This window comes from Pseudophryne corroboree, chromosome 6 (assembly GCF_028390025.1).
Source record: "Pseudophryne corroboree isolate aPseCor3 chromosome 6, aPseCor3.hap2, whole genome shotgun sequence".
In the NCBI taxonomy this organism is placed as follows: domain Eukaryota; kingdom Metazoa; phylum Chordata; class Amphibia; order Anura; family Myobatrachidae; genus Pseudophryne; species Pseudophryne corroboree.
In genome coordinates, this window is record NC_086449.1 from 829273584 (window position 1) to 829293304 (window position 19721).

At 52.6% G+C, this 19721-nt stretch overlaps 1 protein-coding gene across 7 annotated transcripts in view; it reads left to right on the top strand.

Moving 5' to 3' along the window:
- The window catches only part of CACNA2D4 (calcium voltage-gated channel auxiliary subunit alpha2delta 4), a 367390-nt gene that overhangs the window by 118329 nt on the left and 229340 nt on the right, over positions 1-19721 (top strand). For 6 of the 7 annotated variants that reach the window (XM_063929351.1, XM_063929344.1, XM_063929346.1 and 3 more), the window contains 7 exons: positions 12412-12489; positions 13240-13320; positions 13878-13952; positions 14347-14433; positions 15678-15749; positions 17732-17793; positions 18363-18430. In XM_063929351.1, coding sequence (XP_063785421.1) covers positions 12412-12489; positions 13240-13320; positions 13878-13952; positions 14347-14433; positions 15678-15749; positions 17732-17793; positions 18363-18430 — 523 coding nt within the window. The remainder of the gene's footprint in view (positions 1-12411; positions 12490-13239; positions 13321-13877; positions 13953-14346; positions 14434-15677; positions 15750-17731; positions 17794-18362; positions 18431-19721) is intronic. The other variant, XM_063929349.1, reaches the window with a different exon arrangement.

The window sequence follows — 19721 nt, forward strand, 5'->3', positions numbered from 1 at the left end:
TCCCCTCCCCAGATACATGCACAGAACACTCTCCCCCTCCCCAGATACATGCACAGAACACTCTCCTCCTCCCCAGATACATGCACAGAACACTCTCCCCCTCCCCAGATACATGCACAGAACACTCTGTCCCCTCCCCAGATACATGCACAGAACACTCTCCTCCTCCCCAGATACATGCACAGAACACTCTGTCCCCTCCCCAGATACATGCACAGAACACTCTCTCCTCCTCCCCAGATACATGCACAGAACAGCTCTGCCTCCCTCCCCAGATACATGCACAGAACGACTCTCCCCCTCCCCAGATACATGAACAGAACACTCTCCTCCTCCCCAGATACATGCACAGAACACTCTGCCCCTCCCCAGATACAAACACAGAACACTCTACTCCTCCCCAGATACATGCACAGAGCACTCTCCCCCTCCCCAGATACATGCACAGAACACTCTCCCCCTCCCCAGATACATGCACAGAACACTCTCCCCCTCCCCAGATACATGCACAGAACACTCTCCCCCTACCCAGATACATGCACAGAACACTCTCCCCCTCCCCAGATACATGCACAGAACACTCTCCCCCTCCCCAGATACATGCACAGAACACTCTCCTCCTCCCCAGATACATGCACAGAACACTCTCCCCCTCCCCAGATACATGCACAGAACACTCTCCCCCTCCCCAGATACATGCACAGAACACTCTCCCCCTCCCCAGATACATGCACAGAACACTCCTCCTCCTCCCCAGATACATGCACAGAACACTCTCCTCCTCCCCAGATACATGCACAGAACACTCTGTCCCCTCCCCAGATACATGCACAGAGCACTATCCCCCTCCCCAGATACATGCACAGAACACTCTCCTCCTCCCGAGATACATGCACAGAACACTCTATCCCCCTCCCCAGATACATGCACAGAACACTTTCCTCCTCCCCAGATACATGCACAGAACACTCTCCCCCTCCCCAGATACATGCACAGAACACTCAGCCCCTCCACAGATACATGCACAGAACACTCTGTCCCCTCCCCAGATACATGCACAGAACACTCTGTCCCCTCCCCAGATACATGCACAGAACACTCTGTCCCCCTCCCCAGATACATGCACAGAACACTCTGTCCCCTCCCCAGATACATGCACAGAACACTCTGCCCCTCCCCAGATACATGCACAGAACACTCTCCCCCTCCCCAGATACATGCACAGAACACTCTGTCCCCTCCCCAGATACATGCACAGAACACTCTGTCCCCTCCCCAGATACATGCACAGAACACTGTCCCCTCCCCAGATACATGCACAGAACACTCTGTCCCCTCCCCAGATACATGCACAGAACACTCTCCCCCTCCCCAGATACATGCACAGAACACTCTCCCCCTCCCCAGATACATGCACAGAACACTCTCCTCCTCCCCAGATACATGCACAGAGCACTCTCCCCCTCCCCAGATACATGCACAGAACACTCTCCCCCTCCCCAGATACATGCACAGAACACTCTCCCCCTCCCCAGATACATGCACAGAACACTCTCCCCCCTCCCCAGATACATGCACAGAACACTCTGTCCCCTCCCCAGATACATGCACAGAACACTCTCACCCTCCTCAGATACATGCACAAAACACTCTGTCCCTCCCCAGATACATGCACAGAACACTCTGTCCCCTCCCCAGATACATGCACAGAACACTCTCCTCCTCCCCAGATACATGCACAGAACACTCTCCCCCTCCCCAGATACATGCACAGAACACTCTCCCCTCCCCAGATACATGCACAGAACACTCTCCCCCTCCCCAGATACATGCACAGAACACTCTCCTCCTCCCCAGATACATGCACAGAACACTCTGTCCCCTCCCCAGATACATGCACAGAACACTCTCCCCCTCCCCAGATACATGCACAGAACACTCTCCCCCTCCCCAGATACATGCACAGAACACTCTCCTCCTCCCCAGATACATGCACAGAACACTCTCCTCCTCCCCAGATACATGCACAGAACACTCTCCCCCTCCCCAGATACATGCACAGAACACTCTGTCCCCTCCCCAGATACATGCACAGAACACTCTCCTCCTCCCCAGATACATGCACAGAACACTCTGTCCCCTCCCCAGATACATGCACAGAACACTCTCCTCCTCCCCAGATACATGCACAGAATACTCTGTCCCTCCCCAGATACATGCACAGAACACTCTCCCCCTCCCCAGATACATGCACAGAACACTCTCCTCCTCCCCAGATACATGCACAGAACACTCTGCCCCTCCCCAGATACAAACACAGAACACTCTCCTCCTCCCCAGATACATGCACAGAGCACTCTCCCCCTCCCCAGATACATGCACAGAACACTCTCCTCCTCCCCAGATACATGCACAGAACACTCTCCCCCTCCCCAGATACATGCACAGAACACTCTCCCCCTCCCCAGATACATGCACAGAACACTCTCCTCCTCCCCAGATACATGCACAGAACACTCTCCTCCTCCCCAGATACATGCACAGAACACTCTCCTCCTCCCCAGATACATGCACAGAACACTCTCCTCCTCCCCAGATACATGCACAGAACACTCTCCCCCTCCCCAGATACATGCACAGAACACTCTGTCCCCTCCCCAGATACATGCACAGAACACTCTGTCCCCTCCCCAGATACATGCACAGAACACTCTGTCCCATCCCCAGATACATGCACAGAACACTCTGTTCCCTCCCCAGATACATGCACAGAACACTCTGTTCCCTCCCCAGATACATGCACAGAACACTCTCCTCCTCCCCAGATACATGCACAGAACACTCTCCCCCTCCCTAGATACATGCACAGAACACTCTCCCCCTCCCCAGATACATGCACAGAACACTCTCCCCCTCCCCAGATACATGCACAGAACACTCTCCCCCTCCCCAGATACATGCACAGAACACTCTCCCCCTCCCCAGATACATGCACAGAACACTCTCCTCCTCCCCAGATACATGCACAGAACACTCTCCCCCTCCCCAGATACATGCACAGAACACACTGTCCCCTCCCCAGATACATGCACAGAACACTCTGTCCCCTCCCCAGATACATGCACAGAACACTCTCCCCCTCCCCAGATACATGCACAGAACACTCTCCCCCTCCCCAGATACATGCACAGAACACTCTGTCCCCTCCCCAGATACATGCACAGAACACTCTCCTCCTCCCCAGATACATGCACAGAACACTCTCCTCCTCCCCAGATACATGCACAGAACACTCTCCCCATCCCCAGATACATGCACAGAACACTCTGTCCCCTCCCCAGATACATGCACAGAACACTCTCCCCCTCCCCAGATACATGCACCGAACACTCTCCCCCTCCCCAGATACATGCACAGAACACTGTCCCTCCCCAGATACATGCACAGAACACTCTGTCCCCTCCCCAGATACATGCACAGAACACTCTCCCCCTCCCCAGATACATGCACAGAACACTCTCCCCCTCCCCAGATACATGCACAGAACACTCTGTCCCCTCCCCAGATACATGCACAGAACACTCTCCCCCTCCCCAGATACATGCACAGAACACTCTGTCCCCTCCCCAGATACATGCACAGAACACTCTCCCCCTACCCAGATACATGCACAGAACACTCTCCCCCTCCCCAGATACATGCACAGAACACTCTGTCCCCTCCCCAGATACATGCACAGAACACTCTTCCCCTCCCCAGATACATGCACAGAACACTCTCCCCCTCCCCAGATACATGCACAGAACACTCTCCTCCTCCCCAGATACATGCACAGAACACTCTCCCCCTCCCCAGATACATGCACAGAACACTCTGTCCCCTCCCCAGATACATGCACAGAACACTCTCCCCCTCCCCAGATACATGCACAGAACACTCTCCCCCTCCCCAGATACATGCACAGAACACTCTCCCCCTCCCCAGATACATGCACAGAACACTCTCCCCCTCCCCAGATACATGCACAGAACACTCTTCCCCTCCCCAGATACATGCACAGAACACTCTCCCCCTCCCCAGATACATGCACAGAACACTCTCCTCCTCCCCAGATACATGCACAGAACACTCTGTCCCCTCCCCAGATACATGCACAGAACACTCTCCCCCTCCCCAGATACATGCACAGAACACTCTCCCCCTCCCCAGATACATGCACAGAACACTCTCCTCCTCCCCAGATACATGCACAGAACACTCTGTCCCCTCCCCAGATACATGCACAGAACACTCTCCCCCTCCCCAGATACATGCACAGTACACTCTCCCCCTCCCCAGATACATGCACAGAACACTCTCCCCCTCCCCAGATACATGCACAGAACACTCTCCCCCTCCCCAGATACATGCACAGAACACTCTCCCCCTCCCCAGATACATGCACAGAACACTCTCCCCCTCCCCAGATACATGCACAGAACACTCTCCCCCTCCCCAGATACATGCACAGAACACTCTCCTCCTCCCCAGATACATGCACAGAACACTCTCCCCCTCCCCAGATACATGCACAGAACACTCTCCTCCTCCCCAGATACATGCACAGAACACTCTGTCCCTCCCCAGATACATGCACAGAACACTCTCCCCCTCCCCAGATACATGCACAGAACACTCTCCCCCTCCCCAGATACATGCACAGAACACTCTCCTCCTCCCCAGATACATGCACAGAACACTCTGTCCCCTCCCCAGATACATGCACAGAACACTCTCCCCCTCCCCAGATACATGCACAGTACACTCTCCCCCTCCCCAGATACATGCACAGAACACTCTCCCCCTCCCCAGATACATGCACAGAACACTCTCCCCCTCCCCAGATACATGCACAGAACACTCTCCCCCTCCCCAGATACATGCACAGAACACTCTCCTCCTCCCCAGATACATGCACAGAACACTCTCCCCCTCCCCAGATACATGCACAGAACACTCTCCCCCTCCCCAGATACATGCACAGAACACTCTCCTCCTCCCCAGATACATGCACAGAACACTCTCCCCCTCCCCAGATACATGCACAGAACACTCTGTCCTCCTCCCCAGATACATGCACAGAACACTCTCCCCCTCCCCAGATACATGCACAGAACACTCTCCCCCTCCCCAGATACATGCACAGAACACTCTCCTCCTCCCCAGATACATGCACAGAACACTCTGTCCCCTCCCCAGATACATGCACAGAACACTCTGTCCCCTCCCCAGATACATGCACAGAACACTCTGTCCCCTCCCCAGATACATGCACAGAGCACTCTCCCCCTCCCCAGATACATGCACAGAGCACTCTCCTCCTCCCCAGATACATGCACAGAACACTCTCCCCCTCCCCAGATACATGCAGAGAACACTCTCCTCCTCCCCAGATACATGCACAGAACACTCTGTCCCTCCCCAGATACATGCACAGAACACTCTGTCCCCTCCCCAGATACATGCACAGAACACTCTCCTCCTCCCCAGATACATGCACAGAACACTCTCCCCCTCCCCAGATACATGCACAGAACACTCTCCTCCTCCCCAGATACATGCACAGAACACTCTCCTCCTCCCCAGATACATGCACAGAACACTCTGTCCCCTCCCCAGATACATGCACAGAACACTCTCCCCCTCCCCAGATACATGCACAGAACACTCTCCTCCTCCCCAGATACATGCACAGAACACTCTCCCCCTCCCCAGATACATGCACAGAACACTCTGTCCCCTCCCCAGATACATGCACAGAACACTCTCCTCCTCCCCAGATACATGCACAGAACACTCTGTCCCCTCCCCAGATACATGCACAGAACACTCTCTCCTCCTCCCCAGATACATGCACAGAACGCTCTGTCCCTCCCCAGATACATGCACAGAACGCTCTCCCCCTCCCCAGATACATGAACAGAACACTCTCCTCCTCCCCAGATACATGCACAGAACACTCTGCCCCTCCCCAGATACAAACACAGAACACTCTACTCCTCCCCAGATACATGCACAGAGCACTCTCCCCCTCCCCAGATACATGCACAGAACACTCTCCCCCTCCTCAGATACATGCACAGAACACTCTCCCCCTCCCCAGATACATGCACAGAACACTCTCCCCCTACCCAGATACATGCACAGAACACTCTCCCCCTCCCCAGATACATGCACAGAACACTCTCCCCCTCCCCAGATACATGCACAGAACACTCTCCTCCTCCCCAGATACATGCACAGAACACTCTCCCCCTCCCCAGATACATGCACAGAACACTCTCCCCCTCCCCAGATACATGCACAGAACACTCTCCCCCTCCCCAGATACATGCACAGAACACTCCTCCTCCTCCCCAGATACATGCACAGAACACTCTCCTCCTCCCCAGATACATGCACAGAACACTCTGTCCCCTCCCCAGATACATGCACAGAGCACTATCCCCCTCCCCAGATACATGCACAGAACACTCTCCTCCTCCCGAGATACATGCACAGAACACTCTATCCCCTCCCCAGATACATGCACAGAACACTTTCCTCCTCCCCAGATACATGCACAGAACACTCTCCCCCTCCCCAGATACATGCACAGAACACTCAGCCCCTCCACAGATACATGCACAGAACACTCTGTCCCCTCCCCAGATACATGCACAGAACACTCTGTCCCCTCCCCAGATACATGCACAGAACACTCTGTCCCCTCCCCAGATACATGCACAGAACACTCTGTCCCCTCCCCAGATACATGCACAGAACACTCTGCCCCTCCCCAGATACATGCACAGAACACTCTCCCCCTCCCCAGATACATGCACAGAACACTCTGTCCCCTCCCCAGATACATGCACAGAACACTCTGTCCCCTCCCCAGATACATGCACAGAACACTGTCCCCTCCCCAGATACATGCACAGAACACTCTGTCCCCTCCCCAGATACATGCACAGAACACTCTCCCCCTCCCCAGATACATGCACAGAACACTCTCCCCCTCCCCAGATACATGCACAGAACACTCTCCTCCTCCCCAGATACATGCACAGAGCACTCTCCCCCTCCCCAGATACATGCACAGAACACTCTCCCCCTCCCCAGATACATGCACAGAACACTCTCCCCCTCCCCAGATACATGCACAGAACACTCTCCCCCTCCCCAGATACATGCACAGAACACTCTGTCCCCTCCCCAGATACATGCACAGAACACTCTCACCCTCCTCAGATACATGCACAAAACACTCTGTCCCTCCCCAGATACATGCACAGAACACTCTGTCCCCTCCCCAGATACATGCACAGAACACTCTCCTCCTCCCCAGATACATGCACAGAACACTCTCCCCCTCCCCAGATACATGCACAGAACACTCTCCCCTCCCCAGATACATGCACAGAACACTCTCCCCCTCCCCAGATACATGCACAGAACACTCTCCTCCTCCCCAGATACATGCACAGAACACTCTGTCCCCTCCCCAGATACATGCACAGAACACTCTCCCCCTCCCCAGATACATGCACAGAACACTCTCCCCCTCCCCAGATACATGCACAGAACACTCTCCTCCTCCCCAGATACATGCACAGAACACTCTCCTCCTCCCCAGATACATGCACAGAACACTCTCCCCCTCCCCAGATACATGCACAGAACACTCTGTCCCCTCCCCAGATACATGCACAGAACACTCTCCTCCTCCCCAGATACATGCACAGAACACTCTGTCCCCTCCCCAGATACATGCACAGAACACTCTCCTCCTCCCCAGATACATGCACAGAATACTCTGTCCCTCCCCAGATACATGCACAGAACACTCTCCCCCTCCCCAGATACATGCACAGAACACTCTCCTCCTCCCCAGATACATGCACAGAACACTCTGCCCCTCCCCAGATACAAACACAGAACACTCTCCTCCTCCCCAGATACATGCACAGAGCACTCTCCCCCTCCCCAGATACATGCACAGAACACTCTCCTCCTCCCCAGATACATGCACAGAACACTCTCCCCCTCCCCAGATACATGCACAGAACACTCTCCCCCTCCCCAGATACATGCACAGAACACTCTCCTCCTCCCCAGATACATGCACAGAACACTCTCCTCCTCCCCAGATACATGCACAGAACACTCTCCTCCTCCCCAGATACATGCACAGAACACTCTCCTCCTCCCCAGATACATGCACAGAACACTCTCCCCCTCCCCAGATACATGCACAGAACACTCTGTCCCCTCCCCAGATACATGCACAGAACACTCTGTCCCCTCCCCAGATACATGCACAGAACACTCTGTCCCATCCCCAGATACATGCACAGAACACTCTGTTCCCTCCCCAGATACATGCACAGAACACTCTGTTCCCTCCCCAGATACATGCACAGAACACTCTCCTCCTCCCCAGATACATGCACAGAACACTCTCCCCCTCCCTAGATACATGCACAGAACACTCTCCCCCTCCCCAGATACATGCACAGAACACTCTCCCCCTCCCCAGATACATGCACAGAACACTCTCCCCCTCCCCAGATACATGCACAGAACACTCTCCCCCTCCCCAGATACATGCACAGAACACTCTCCTCCTCCCCAGATACATGCACAGAACACTCTCCCCCTCCCCAGATACATGCACAGAACACACTGTCCCCTCCCCAGATACATGCACAGAACACTCTGTCCCCTCCCCAGATACATGCACAGAACACTCTCCCCCTCCCCAGATACATGCACAGAACACTCTCCCCCTCCCCAGATACATGCACAGAACACTCTGTCCCCTCCCCAGATACATGCACAGAACACTCTCCTCCTCCCCAGATACATGCACAGAACACTCTCCTCCTCCCCAGATACATGCACAGAACACTCTCCCCATCCCCAGATACATGCACAGAACACTCTGTCCCCTCCCCAGATACATGCACAGAACACTCTCCCCCTCCCCAGATACATGCACCGAACACTCTCCCCCTCCCCAGATACATGCACAGAACACTGTCCCTCCCCAGATACATGCACAGAACACTCTGTCCCCTCCCCAGATACATGCACAGAACACTCTCCCCCTCCCCAGATACATGCACAGAACACTCTCCCCCTCCCCAGATACATGCACAGAACACTCTGTCCCCTCCCCAGATACATGCACAGAACACTCTCCCCCTCCCCAGATACATGCACAGAACACTCTGTCCCCTCCCCAGATACATGCACAGAACACTCTCCCCCTACCCAGATACATGCACAGAACACTCTCCCCCTCCCCAGATACATGCACAGAACACTCTGTCCCTCCCCAGATACATGCACAGAACACTCTTCCCCTCCCCAGATACATGCACAGAACACTCTCCCCCTCCCCAGATACATGCACAGAACACTCTCCTCCTCCCCAGATACATGCACAGAACACTCTCCCCCTCCCCAGATACATGCACAGAACACTCTGTCCCCTCCCCAGATACATGCACAGAACACTCTCCCCCTCCCCAGATACATGCACAGAACACTCTCCCCCTCCCCAGATACATGCACAGAACACTCTCCCCCTCCCCAGATACATGCACAGAACACTCTCCCCCTCCCCAGATACATGCACAGAACACTCTTCCCCTCCCCAGATACATGCACAGAACACTCTCCCCCTCCCCAGATACATGCACAGAACACTCTCCTCCTCCCCAGATACATGCACAGAACACTCTGTCCCTCCCCAGATACATGCACAGAACACTCTCCCCCTCCCCAGATACATGCACAGAACACTCTCCCCCTCCCCAGATACATGCACAGAACACTCTCCTCCTCCCCAGATACATGCACAGAACACTCTGTCCCCTCCCCAGATACATGCACAGAACACTCTCCCCCTCCCCAGATACATGCACAGTACACTCTCCCCCTCCCCAGATACATGCACAGAACACTCTCCCCCTCCCCAGATACATGCACAGAACACTCTCCCCCTCCCCAGATACATGCACAGAACACTCTCCCCCTCCCCAGATACATGCACAGAACACTCTCCCCCTCCCCAGATACATGCACAGAACACTCTCCCCTTCCCCAGATACATGCACAGAACACTCTCCTCCTCCCCAGATACATGCACAGAACACTCTCCCCCTCCCCAGATACATGCACAGAACACTCTGTCCCCTCCCCAGATACATGCACAGAACACTCTCCCCCTACCCAGATACATGCACAGAACACTCCCCCTCCCCAGATACATGCACAGAACACTCTGTCCCTCCCCAGATACATGCACAGAACACTCTTCCCCTCCCCAGATACATGCACAGAAGACTCTCCCCCTCCCCAGATACATGCACAGAACACTCTCCTCCTCCCCAGATACATGCACAGAACACTCTCCCCCTCCCCAGATACATGCACAGAACATTCTGTCCCCTCCCCAGATACATGCACAGAACACTCTCCCCCTCCCCAGATACATGCACAGAACACTCTCCCCCTCCCCAGATACATGCACAGAACACTCTGTCCCTCCCCAGATACATGCACAGAACACTCTTCCCCTCCCCAGATACATGCACAGAACACTCTCCCCCTCCCCAGATACATGCACAGAACACTCTCCTCCTCCCCAGATACATGCACAGAACACTCTGTCCCTCCCCAGATACATGCACAGAACACTCTCCCCCTCCCCAGATACATGCACAGAACACTCTCCCCCTCCCCAGATACATGCACAGAACACTCTCCCCTTCCCCAGATACATGCACAGAACACTCTCCTCCTCCCCAGATACATGCACAGAACACTCTGTCCCCTCCCCAGATACATGCACAGAACACTCTCCCCCTCCCCAGATACATGCACAGAACACTCTCCCCCTCCCCAGATACATGCACAGAACACTCTCCCCCTCCCCAGATACATGCACAGAACACTCTCCCCCTCCCCAGATACATGCACAGAACACTCTGTCCCCTCCCCAGATACATGCACAGAACACTCTGTCCCCTCCCCAGATACATGCACAGAACACTCTGTCCCCTCCCCAGATACATGCACAGACCACTCTGTCCCCTACCCAGATACATGCACTGAACACTCTCCCCCTCCCCAGATACATGCACAGAACACTCTCCTCCTCCCCAGATACATGCACAGAACACTCTGTCCCTCCCCAGATACATGCACAGAACACTCTCCCCCTCCCCAGATACATGCACAGAACACTCTGTCATCGGACTGTGACCCTATCGGACATTACCGGCCTCTGGTCGCGCTGCGTATACGCAATGTAAAACATCTGATTATACGTCTCACGTTAGAAGTTAGCAGAATTAGTAGCGTGTTATACGTTTACACGCATGTATGTAAAAGTACTTGTACCATGACAGAATTTAAGCAGTTTAGCGCACCCACCATCGTAGGCCATGCGGGCTACCTTGGATTGTCCCCAGTCACTGTCACACAAGAACGGAATGGCTGCACAGTGGCTATACGTGTTCCTGGCTCTTCCCAGTCATAGCATTAGGGGCTGAGTCTAAGTCATGGCGAGGTTTTACATACAGCACCTGCGCAGATGAGAATTTACACATCTGTGCGTTTATCCGTCCTATTCTGAGTATAACGCAACTTGGTCGGATCTGTCTTTCCGGTAGCTAGATCTCCGTGCGTACGGGAGAATGAGGCTCCTGCACCTAGCGTGAGGCTGCTGCAAGCGCAGATCCTAATGAACGACCGCTGCGGCAACTGGCGTAAATTCAACAGACGCCACTGGTTTCCACTTGTGCATGCACAAGCCCCCATTCAGTTTAGCTGAATCATGCATTCGCATAAGGCAGTAATACAGGGGCTCCCACGGCTGGCCACTTTGCGTGCGTCCGAGAATCAGCCCCTTCGTTTGGATTTTCCACGTTGTTGAGTATGGAACAGATACAGTGTTCTCACAGATCTGGGTGATCTCAGGCAATCTGTCACCCAGGGACGGATGGTGATAAAGCAGCAATTACATGTACAGGCTGCTATAGGAAAGGAACGCTGAGGTCACACTCCGCGGGGAGTCTGTGGAGGGACTCCACATCTGTCCCAGGAGACGCAGATACAGAGAGACTCTGCTGAGTGCGGGGGTGATGGTATAGGGGGGAGTCACACTTAGCCGTCTCCTACAATTATTACACAGAATACATTTATGTTACACTCTCGTCTGTCAGAGTTGGAGTGTTATTAGGAGGCATTACAGGGGTAGGAATCGATGGCACCGTGACCCGACACTGGGTTACTATGGAGGCACAGGACAGGCCCTGGCGCCCGCTGTGGAATCCGCCATGTAACTGTATAATTAATTGTTCCTCTGTCTGCCCCCAGCTCTTCGCTTCCCAGGCCCAGAGTCTGCTGCTCATGACGACGGTGGCCATGCCGGTGTTCAGTAAGAAGAATGAGACGGTGAGTGATGGCGGAGACAGCGGGAAAGAGGGTGCGTTGGGCGTAGCGCTGTGACACTGTTACAGGGGCAAGTTACGGGTCTCTGGGGCGTTGTCACAGCCGTTCTGTCCAGGATAAGCGATAATAGTGGACGGTCTATGTACGTTATCTCTTATATACGTAAGCGCAGGATACAGTAAAACGTTCATCCAAGAGTATTTTATACTCCAAGTAACGAGCTTAAATACGGTTATATAAACTCCACATTCTATATCTTTTCCTCCATTACATATACGAGAAGTGGACGCGGCTTAAATTGATTCAAAATTAACTTTTTTGGTGTTTTTTAATTTTTTTTTTTTAATTTCTGTCTATTAAGGCCCCAGACTTTGCCATAGACAAATCAAAAACACAGAAAACATTATAGAAGCAACAGAAAGTACAAGAAAGCGCAGTAGAAAACTGACAAAAACTGACTTTTTTTATTTGGGGGGGAGGGGCGGTTGTCCGTTGGTTTTATGTTGGTTCTACATTCCGCCACTTGAAAAATCTGAGGTTTCTGTTCTGTTTTTTGCATAGTCTAAAACACCAAAGGCGCTTTGACTTTCTACTGTAAAGTGTAGATCCTCATCGATTTTGTCCTTCGTAAATTGGCGGCTGGCAAAACCGCTGTTCTCAGGCTGCTGTTCGGACTGGTAACGGCTAGTTTTGGTGAACCTGGGACTTAGCCATTGCTCTGTGTATCTGAATGTCTGCCTTTTCCGTCTGCAGAGATCAGAAGGGATCCTCTTAGGTGTTGTGGGGTCGGATGTTCCTCTGCGAGAGCTCCTGAAGCTAGCTCCTAGGTACAAGGTGAGGCCTGCACGTGTATCGCAGCGATTACAGTATTATGTACCTCTCTCTTGTGGGTGCACAGCGCCTCCCGGTGGCAGAGATATAATTTTTTTCTTTCATCTTAATATACAAACCTCACATAAAGGAAGATATGATGTAATTTTACACAGTATGTTTTCATATTACTCATTTTCCCATGCCCAGAGAACTCTTATTGGCCCAAAATGTGAATTGTTTGCATTGGCTGTATGTGCGTGTCTACTACAGACGTATTTCCTCCCGCATTGTGTGCGCAATACTCAGTGTGTGCATTTACCCGTATGCAGCGCTGTGCGCATTCCTGCGGCTGGACCGCCACTGTTGCACGCGTGTTACATAACCGTTATTATCGGCGCACACTTGCCCCAGCCCTGTTGTTGCTGCACAAGATCTGTCTAGAAACGGGCGTAGTTACACAACCCTGCGTTGCCGGAGATTCCGCAGATGCGTCCTTGCTGAACTCAGCCTAGGTACAATCGCCCCGTTAGCCCCCAGTGACGCCCCCTCACTACTATCTTCCCTCTTTGTTTCCTCAGCTCGGAGTCCACGGCTACGCCTTCCTAAACACTAACAATGGCTACATCCTCTCTCACCCCGACTTACGCCCGCTGGTGAGTGGCTTTCACTTGTGTTGCCTCTGTATTGTTTTGTTGTGTGTGACATGTGTGTGTTCTGTATACAGATGGGTTCTCATATATCTCATGCCACACGCCGCCAAGCTGTATTATACAGGAAGGGCCGAGCCATGTGCACGATGATACATTTAATACGCATCCATGTGATCATTACACAGCGGAAACCAATGACAGAATGGATATCAATAGTCATACGTGACTCTTAGCTTTGTCCATTTCCCACGCCCTGAACGCTTTGCGGGCCACAGTGTGTGAGTGGATGCGATTTAGATGCCATCTTGCTTTCGTCTCGCCCCGTCCTCCCTCCCTGTCCGTCTGCCTGGCCAGCCCCGTCTCCCGGGTAACCCACGGCCTGTTCTTTGTCCCTCAGTACAAGGAAGGGAAGAAGCTGAGGCCGAAGCCCAACTACAACAGTGTGGATCTGTCGGAGGTGGAGTGGGAGGACCGCGATGAGACTGTGAGTGATGAAATCCTCGTTCCTCACCTTTCCAGGGTCTATCGTCCCCTCCGCAACTAACACACAACACGTATCGTACATCGCATATGGGCCTATCTGTACATAGGGGGTCATTCCGAGTTGATCGCTTGCTGCCGTTGCTCGCAGCACAGCGATCAGGCTAAAAATCGGCATTTCTGCACATGCGTATGCACCGCAATGCGCACGCGTGACGTACGGGTACAAAGTCCTCTGTGGTTTTGCACAGGTTCTAGCGAATCTTTCAGTCGCACGGCACAACGCAGGAAGATTGACACAGAGTGGGCGTTTCTGGGTGGTAACTGACCGTTTTCAGGGAGTGCTTAGAAAAACGCAGGCGTGTCGGGGAAAACGCAGGCGTGGCTGGGCGAACGCTGGGCGGGTGTATGACGTCAAAAGCCGTCCCTCCGTCGTTAGAATCAACGCACACGAAGAGTAACTACAGGGCTGGTCTTGTTTTGCACGAAAAGATTTTGCAGGCGCTCTGCTGCACAAGCGTTCGCACTTCTGCAAAGCGAAAATACACTCCCAGTGGGCGGCGACAATGCGTTTGCACGGCTGCTAAAAACTGCTAGCGAGCGATCAACTCGGAATGACCCCCATGCGATGCAAAATAGGAAAACGTAGAAAGTCTCTCCCCGTACAGCGATATTGTTTAGTTTTGTTGCTCCGGGTAACAGACGCTGATATGCGGCCTTGTAAATGACTGCGCCCCCTCTCCTGCTTCATATTCCATTTTGTGTTACTTTCTCTGCCGGCACTAGCTAGCCTGAGTAAGGTGATGAAGTCACAGGGGAGAGACTAAAGGGGGAATTCAGTTCCAGATGAAGACATCTTCCCGGCAGAATCACCATGGCAATAGCTGCGATTTAAGGCAACCCGATCTCGCACAAAGCGTACGCAGCCCCATGTGGTAGCGAGCAGACTTGAGTAAATTTTGGATTCGGCCAAGCGGGCGAAGGTCCAAGTGTACGAGATGCGGTGTTGTTGCCAATGTGTAAACGCTGCGACAACGGCAATTCACACTCTTCATCTGGAATTGAATTCCCGTCAAAGTGTTTTATTCTCTTTGTACGCGATCCCGAGCTTCCCCAGTATTACAGAGAGATTGGGATAATTATTGGGGAGATAGTGGGATGAGTAGGAAGGGACGGGGGGACCATACATCATCTCTAGGTAGGGGTCAGACGTGTATGACGGTGTCATCTGTTTATTCCCGCACACAGCTCCGCACCGCAATGATTAATGGGGAGACGGGATCTCTGAGTATGGATGTGAAGGTCACAGTTGATAAAGGGGTAAGTGAGGCTCAGTGATCACCGAGAGAAAGGGATTATTTTATTCCTGCTTTGTATTGAACATTTAACAGCAGCGCTGAGAAAATCTCAATTATAGGGCCGAATTCAGACCTGATCGTAGCCGTGCAAGGGCTAGTCCGCCCCGCATGTCTGGCCCTCCCCCCGCCGCACAGGTACAAAAGCATCCAACGGCGGCGATGCTTTTGCACCTGAACAGTAGCTCCTTACCAGCGCAGCTCCTGCGCGCTGGCCGGGAGCAACCCGTCAGTCTCCGAGTCGCAGCGGCTGCATGTGACGCCGCAGCCTGTCCCCCACTGCACGGTATGGGGAACGCCTACGTTGCCCGGACCGTGCCCCTAAATCGGCGGCCGAACGCTGCCGGCCCACCCAGCGAATGCCTCTGCCTGTCAATCAGGCAGAGGCGATCGTTGGGCAGAGATGCCGTTCGCATCTTTGGCATGCGCCGGTACACTGCGGCGCCGGCGCAGTTCAGACCTGATCGCCAATGTGTGAAAACGCACAGCACCGATCAGGTCTGAATTAGCCCCATTGTCCCTTTAAATTTCAACTTGAGAGAAACTTGTTTGTGGATGACAATTGTGAAAATAAAGACCAGCCCTAACCGTAACCATAGAAACATAGAAACACAGAATGTGACGGCAGATAAGAACCACTTGGCCCATCTAGTCTGCCCAATTTTTTTATCCTTTAGGTAATCTCAACCCTTTTTGAACCTTAATTCTTTGTAAGGATATTCATATGTCTATCCCATGCATGTTTAAATTGCTCTACAGTCTTAGCCTCTACCACCTCTGATGGGAGGCTATTCCACTTATCCACTACCCTTTCTGTGAAGTAATTTTTCCTTACATTTCCCCTGAACCTCCCCCCCTCCAGTCTCAGTGTATGTCCTCGAGTTCTAATACTTCTCTTCCTTTGAAGAATCAACCCCTCCTCCGCCCTGGCACATTGGCCGTGGAGATCCCAGTCACCGCTCTCCTAGCTTCCACCGTTCCAAAAGCCAAAATAAAGTGTAACCCATCTAATGTCTCTGAATATTCCCTCTTGAGGGTCAGACCAACCCGTGCCTGCCTTTATATGGCCGCTCATTCTATGGAGCGCTCCCCCTCTGTGTTTATTGCTCTTCGGCCTATGTGGAACTCAGTCCTCCCAAAATGAATAATGGCCCGTTCCCCACTCAGATTATTACAGACAAATGGTGCAAATGAGAGGAGGATATGGTGCGAATGAGAGGAGGATATGGTGCGAATGAGAGGAGGATATGGTGCGAATAAGAGGAAGATATGGTGCGAATGAGAGGAGGATATGGTGCGAATGAGAGGAGGATATGGTGCAAATGAGAGGAGGATATGGTGCAAATGAGAGGAGGATATGGTGCGAATGAGAGGAGGATATGGTGCGAATGAGAGGAGGATATGGTGCGAATGAGAGGAGGATATGGTGCGAATGAGAGGAGGATATGGTGCGAATGAGAGGAGGATATGGTGCGAATGAGAGGAGGATATGGTGCGAATGAGAGGAGGATATGGTGCGAATGAGAGGAGGATATGGTGTGAATGAGAGGAGGATATGGTGCGAATGAGAGGAGGATATGGTGCGAATGAGAGGAAGATATGGTGCAAATGAGAGGAGGATATGGTGCGAATGAGAGGAGGATATGGTGCGAATGAGAGGAGGATATGGTGCAAATGAGTTATAATAATGCAAATGAGAGGAGGATATACACGGGTACGGCTGCCCCTCTTCTATTAAAACAGCAGGTTTTTATTTTGCACATAATTAAATAATCCTCACGGTTATCTGTTCATCTGTTTTGCATGATGTAATATAGTGAAGTATATGGAGACTGAGGGATCAAACGTGGGCCTTGGGAAGCTCAGGTGGCTGCCCCACCTCAGTGGATTGAGCCTCTCTGATTAGCTTTGCATTGTCACATGACATCATTTCTTTTTCCTTTGCAGAAGCGTGTCCTGTTTTTGACTAGTGACTATTTCTTTACGGACATCAGTGACACCCCGTTCAGGTGAGGAGGGGGCCTCCATGTTATTCAGGGCCGACCTATACTGGTGAGCAGCAGGAATGTCACTTGGGTCCGGTTAACCTGGAAATAGTTGTTGAGTTACAAAAATTGTATGAAAGTAACCTCTGACCCCGGATACGGGCAGAACATGGCAGTCCACCTTCCCGGGGGCGCCGAGCGCTGAAGTGGTGGCAGTACTGTCCCATGCATTATGTTACTTTATGTGGGGGCCGTATCCTGGCTCTGTATACAGCAATGATACACAGCTACTCGGAGCAGACAGCCGCAGTCCTGCCCGTATAGCGCTGCAGCTCCAGTCTCCCCCAGCACGGTGCAGGAGGTGCTTCAGTAACAGTAAATGATGGACTGTCATGGCTGCCAGCAGGGGACATCGGTGGCTGTCAGTGCTATTGCCTTGCAATAGGCACACACCATGAGTTGACATGTATGGGTGGTCTCGGGGTCTCCTGGCCCACAGTGTAAATGCTACAGGAAGAGATCGATGGTAAAACGCGTTGGTGAAAGTGAGACAGAAATGCGGCATCTACCTGACACTTTGTTTCCTCTTCCAGCCTCGGGGTGGTGCTGACGCGAGGACACGGCGAATACATTCTTATCGGCAATACGTCTCTGGAAGAAGGTGAGACATTCACAGAGCAGGGATGATGTGGCAGAGCTCACTCCGATCTGCTGCCCCTGAGCCGCTCTGCAAAGCGCGGAGCCCCCTGACATCACCACCTCTTATTTCAGTAATATCACTGTACAAAGCGCGGAGCCCCCTGACATCGCCACCTCTTATTTCAGTAATCTCACTCTACAAAGCGCGGAGCCCCCTGACATCACCACCTCTTATTTCAGTAATCTCACTGTACAAAGCGCTGGGCCCCCTGACATCACCACCTCTTATTTCAGTAATCTCACTGTACAAAGCGCGGAGCCTCCTGACATCACCACCTCTTATTTCAGTAATCTCACTCTACAAAGCGCGGAGCCCCCTGACATCACCACCTCTTATTTCAGTAATCTCACTGTACAAAGCGCTGAGCCCACTGACATCACTACCTCTTATTTCAGTAATCTCACTGTACAAAGCGCGGAGCCCCTGACATCACCACCTCTTATTTCAGTAATCTCAATGTACAAAGCGCGGAGCCTCCTGACATCGCCACCTCTTATTTCAGTAATCTCACTCTACAAAGCGCAGAGCCCCCTGACATCACCACCTCTTATTTCAGTAATATCACTGTACAAAGCGCGGAGCCCCCTGACATCGCCACCTCTTATTTCAGTAATCTCACTCTACAAAGCGCGGAGCCCCCTGACATCACCACCTCTTATTTCAGTAATCTCACTGTACAAAGCGCTGAGCCCCCTGACATCACCACCTCTTATTTCAGTAATCTCACTGTACAAAGCGCGGAGCCCCCTGACATCACCACCTCTTATTTCAGTAATCTCACTGTACAAAGCACGGAACCCCCTGACATCACCACCTCTTATTTCAGTAATTTCACTGTACAAAGCGCGGATCCTCCTGACATCGCCACCTCTTATTTCAGTAATCTCACTGTACAAAGCGCGGAGCCTCCTGACATCACCACCTCTTATTTCAGTAATCTCACTGTACAAAGCGCGGAGCCCCTGACATCACCACCTCTTATTTCAGTAATTTCACTGTACAAAGCGCGGATCCTCCTGACATCGCCACCTCTTATTTCAGTAATCTCACTGTACAAAGCGCGGAGCCCCTGACATCGCCACCTCTTATTTCAGTATTCTCACTGTACAAAGCGCGGAGCCCCCTGACATCACCACCTCTTATTTCAGTAATCTCACTCTGCAAAGCGCGGAGCCCCCTGACACCACCACCTCTTATTTCAGTAATCTCACTGTATAAAGCGCGGAGCCCCCTGACATCGCCACCTCTTATT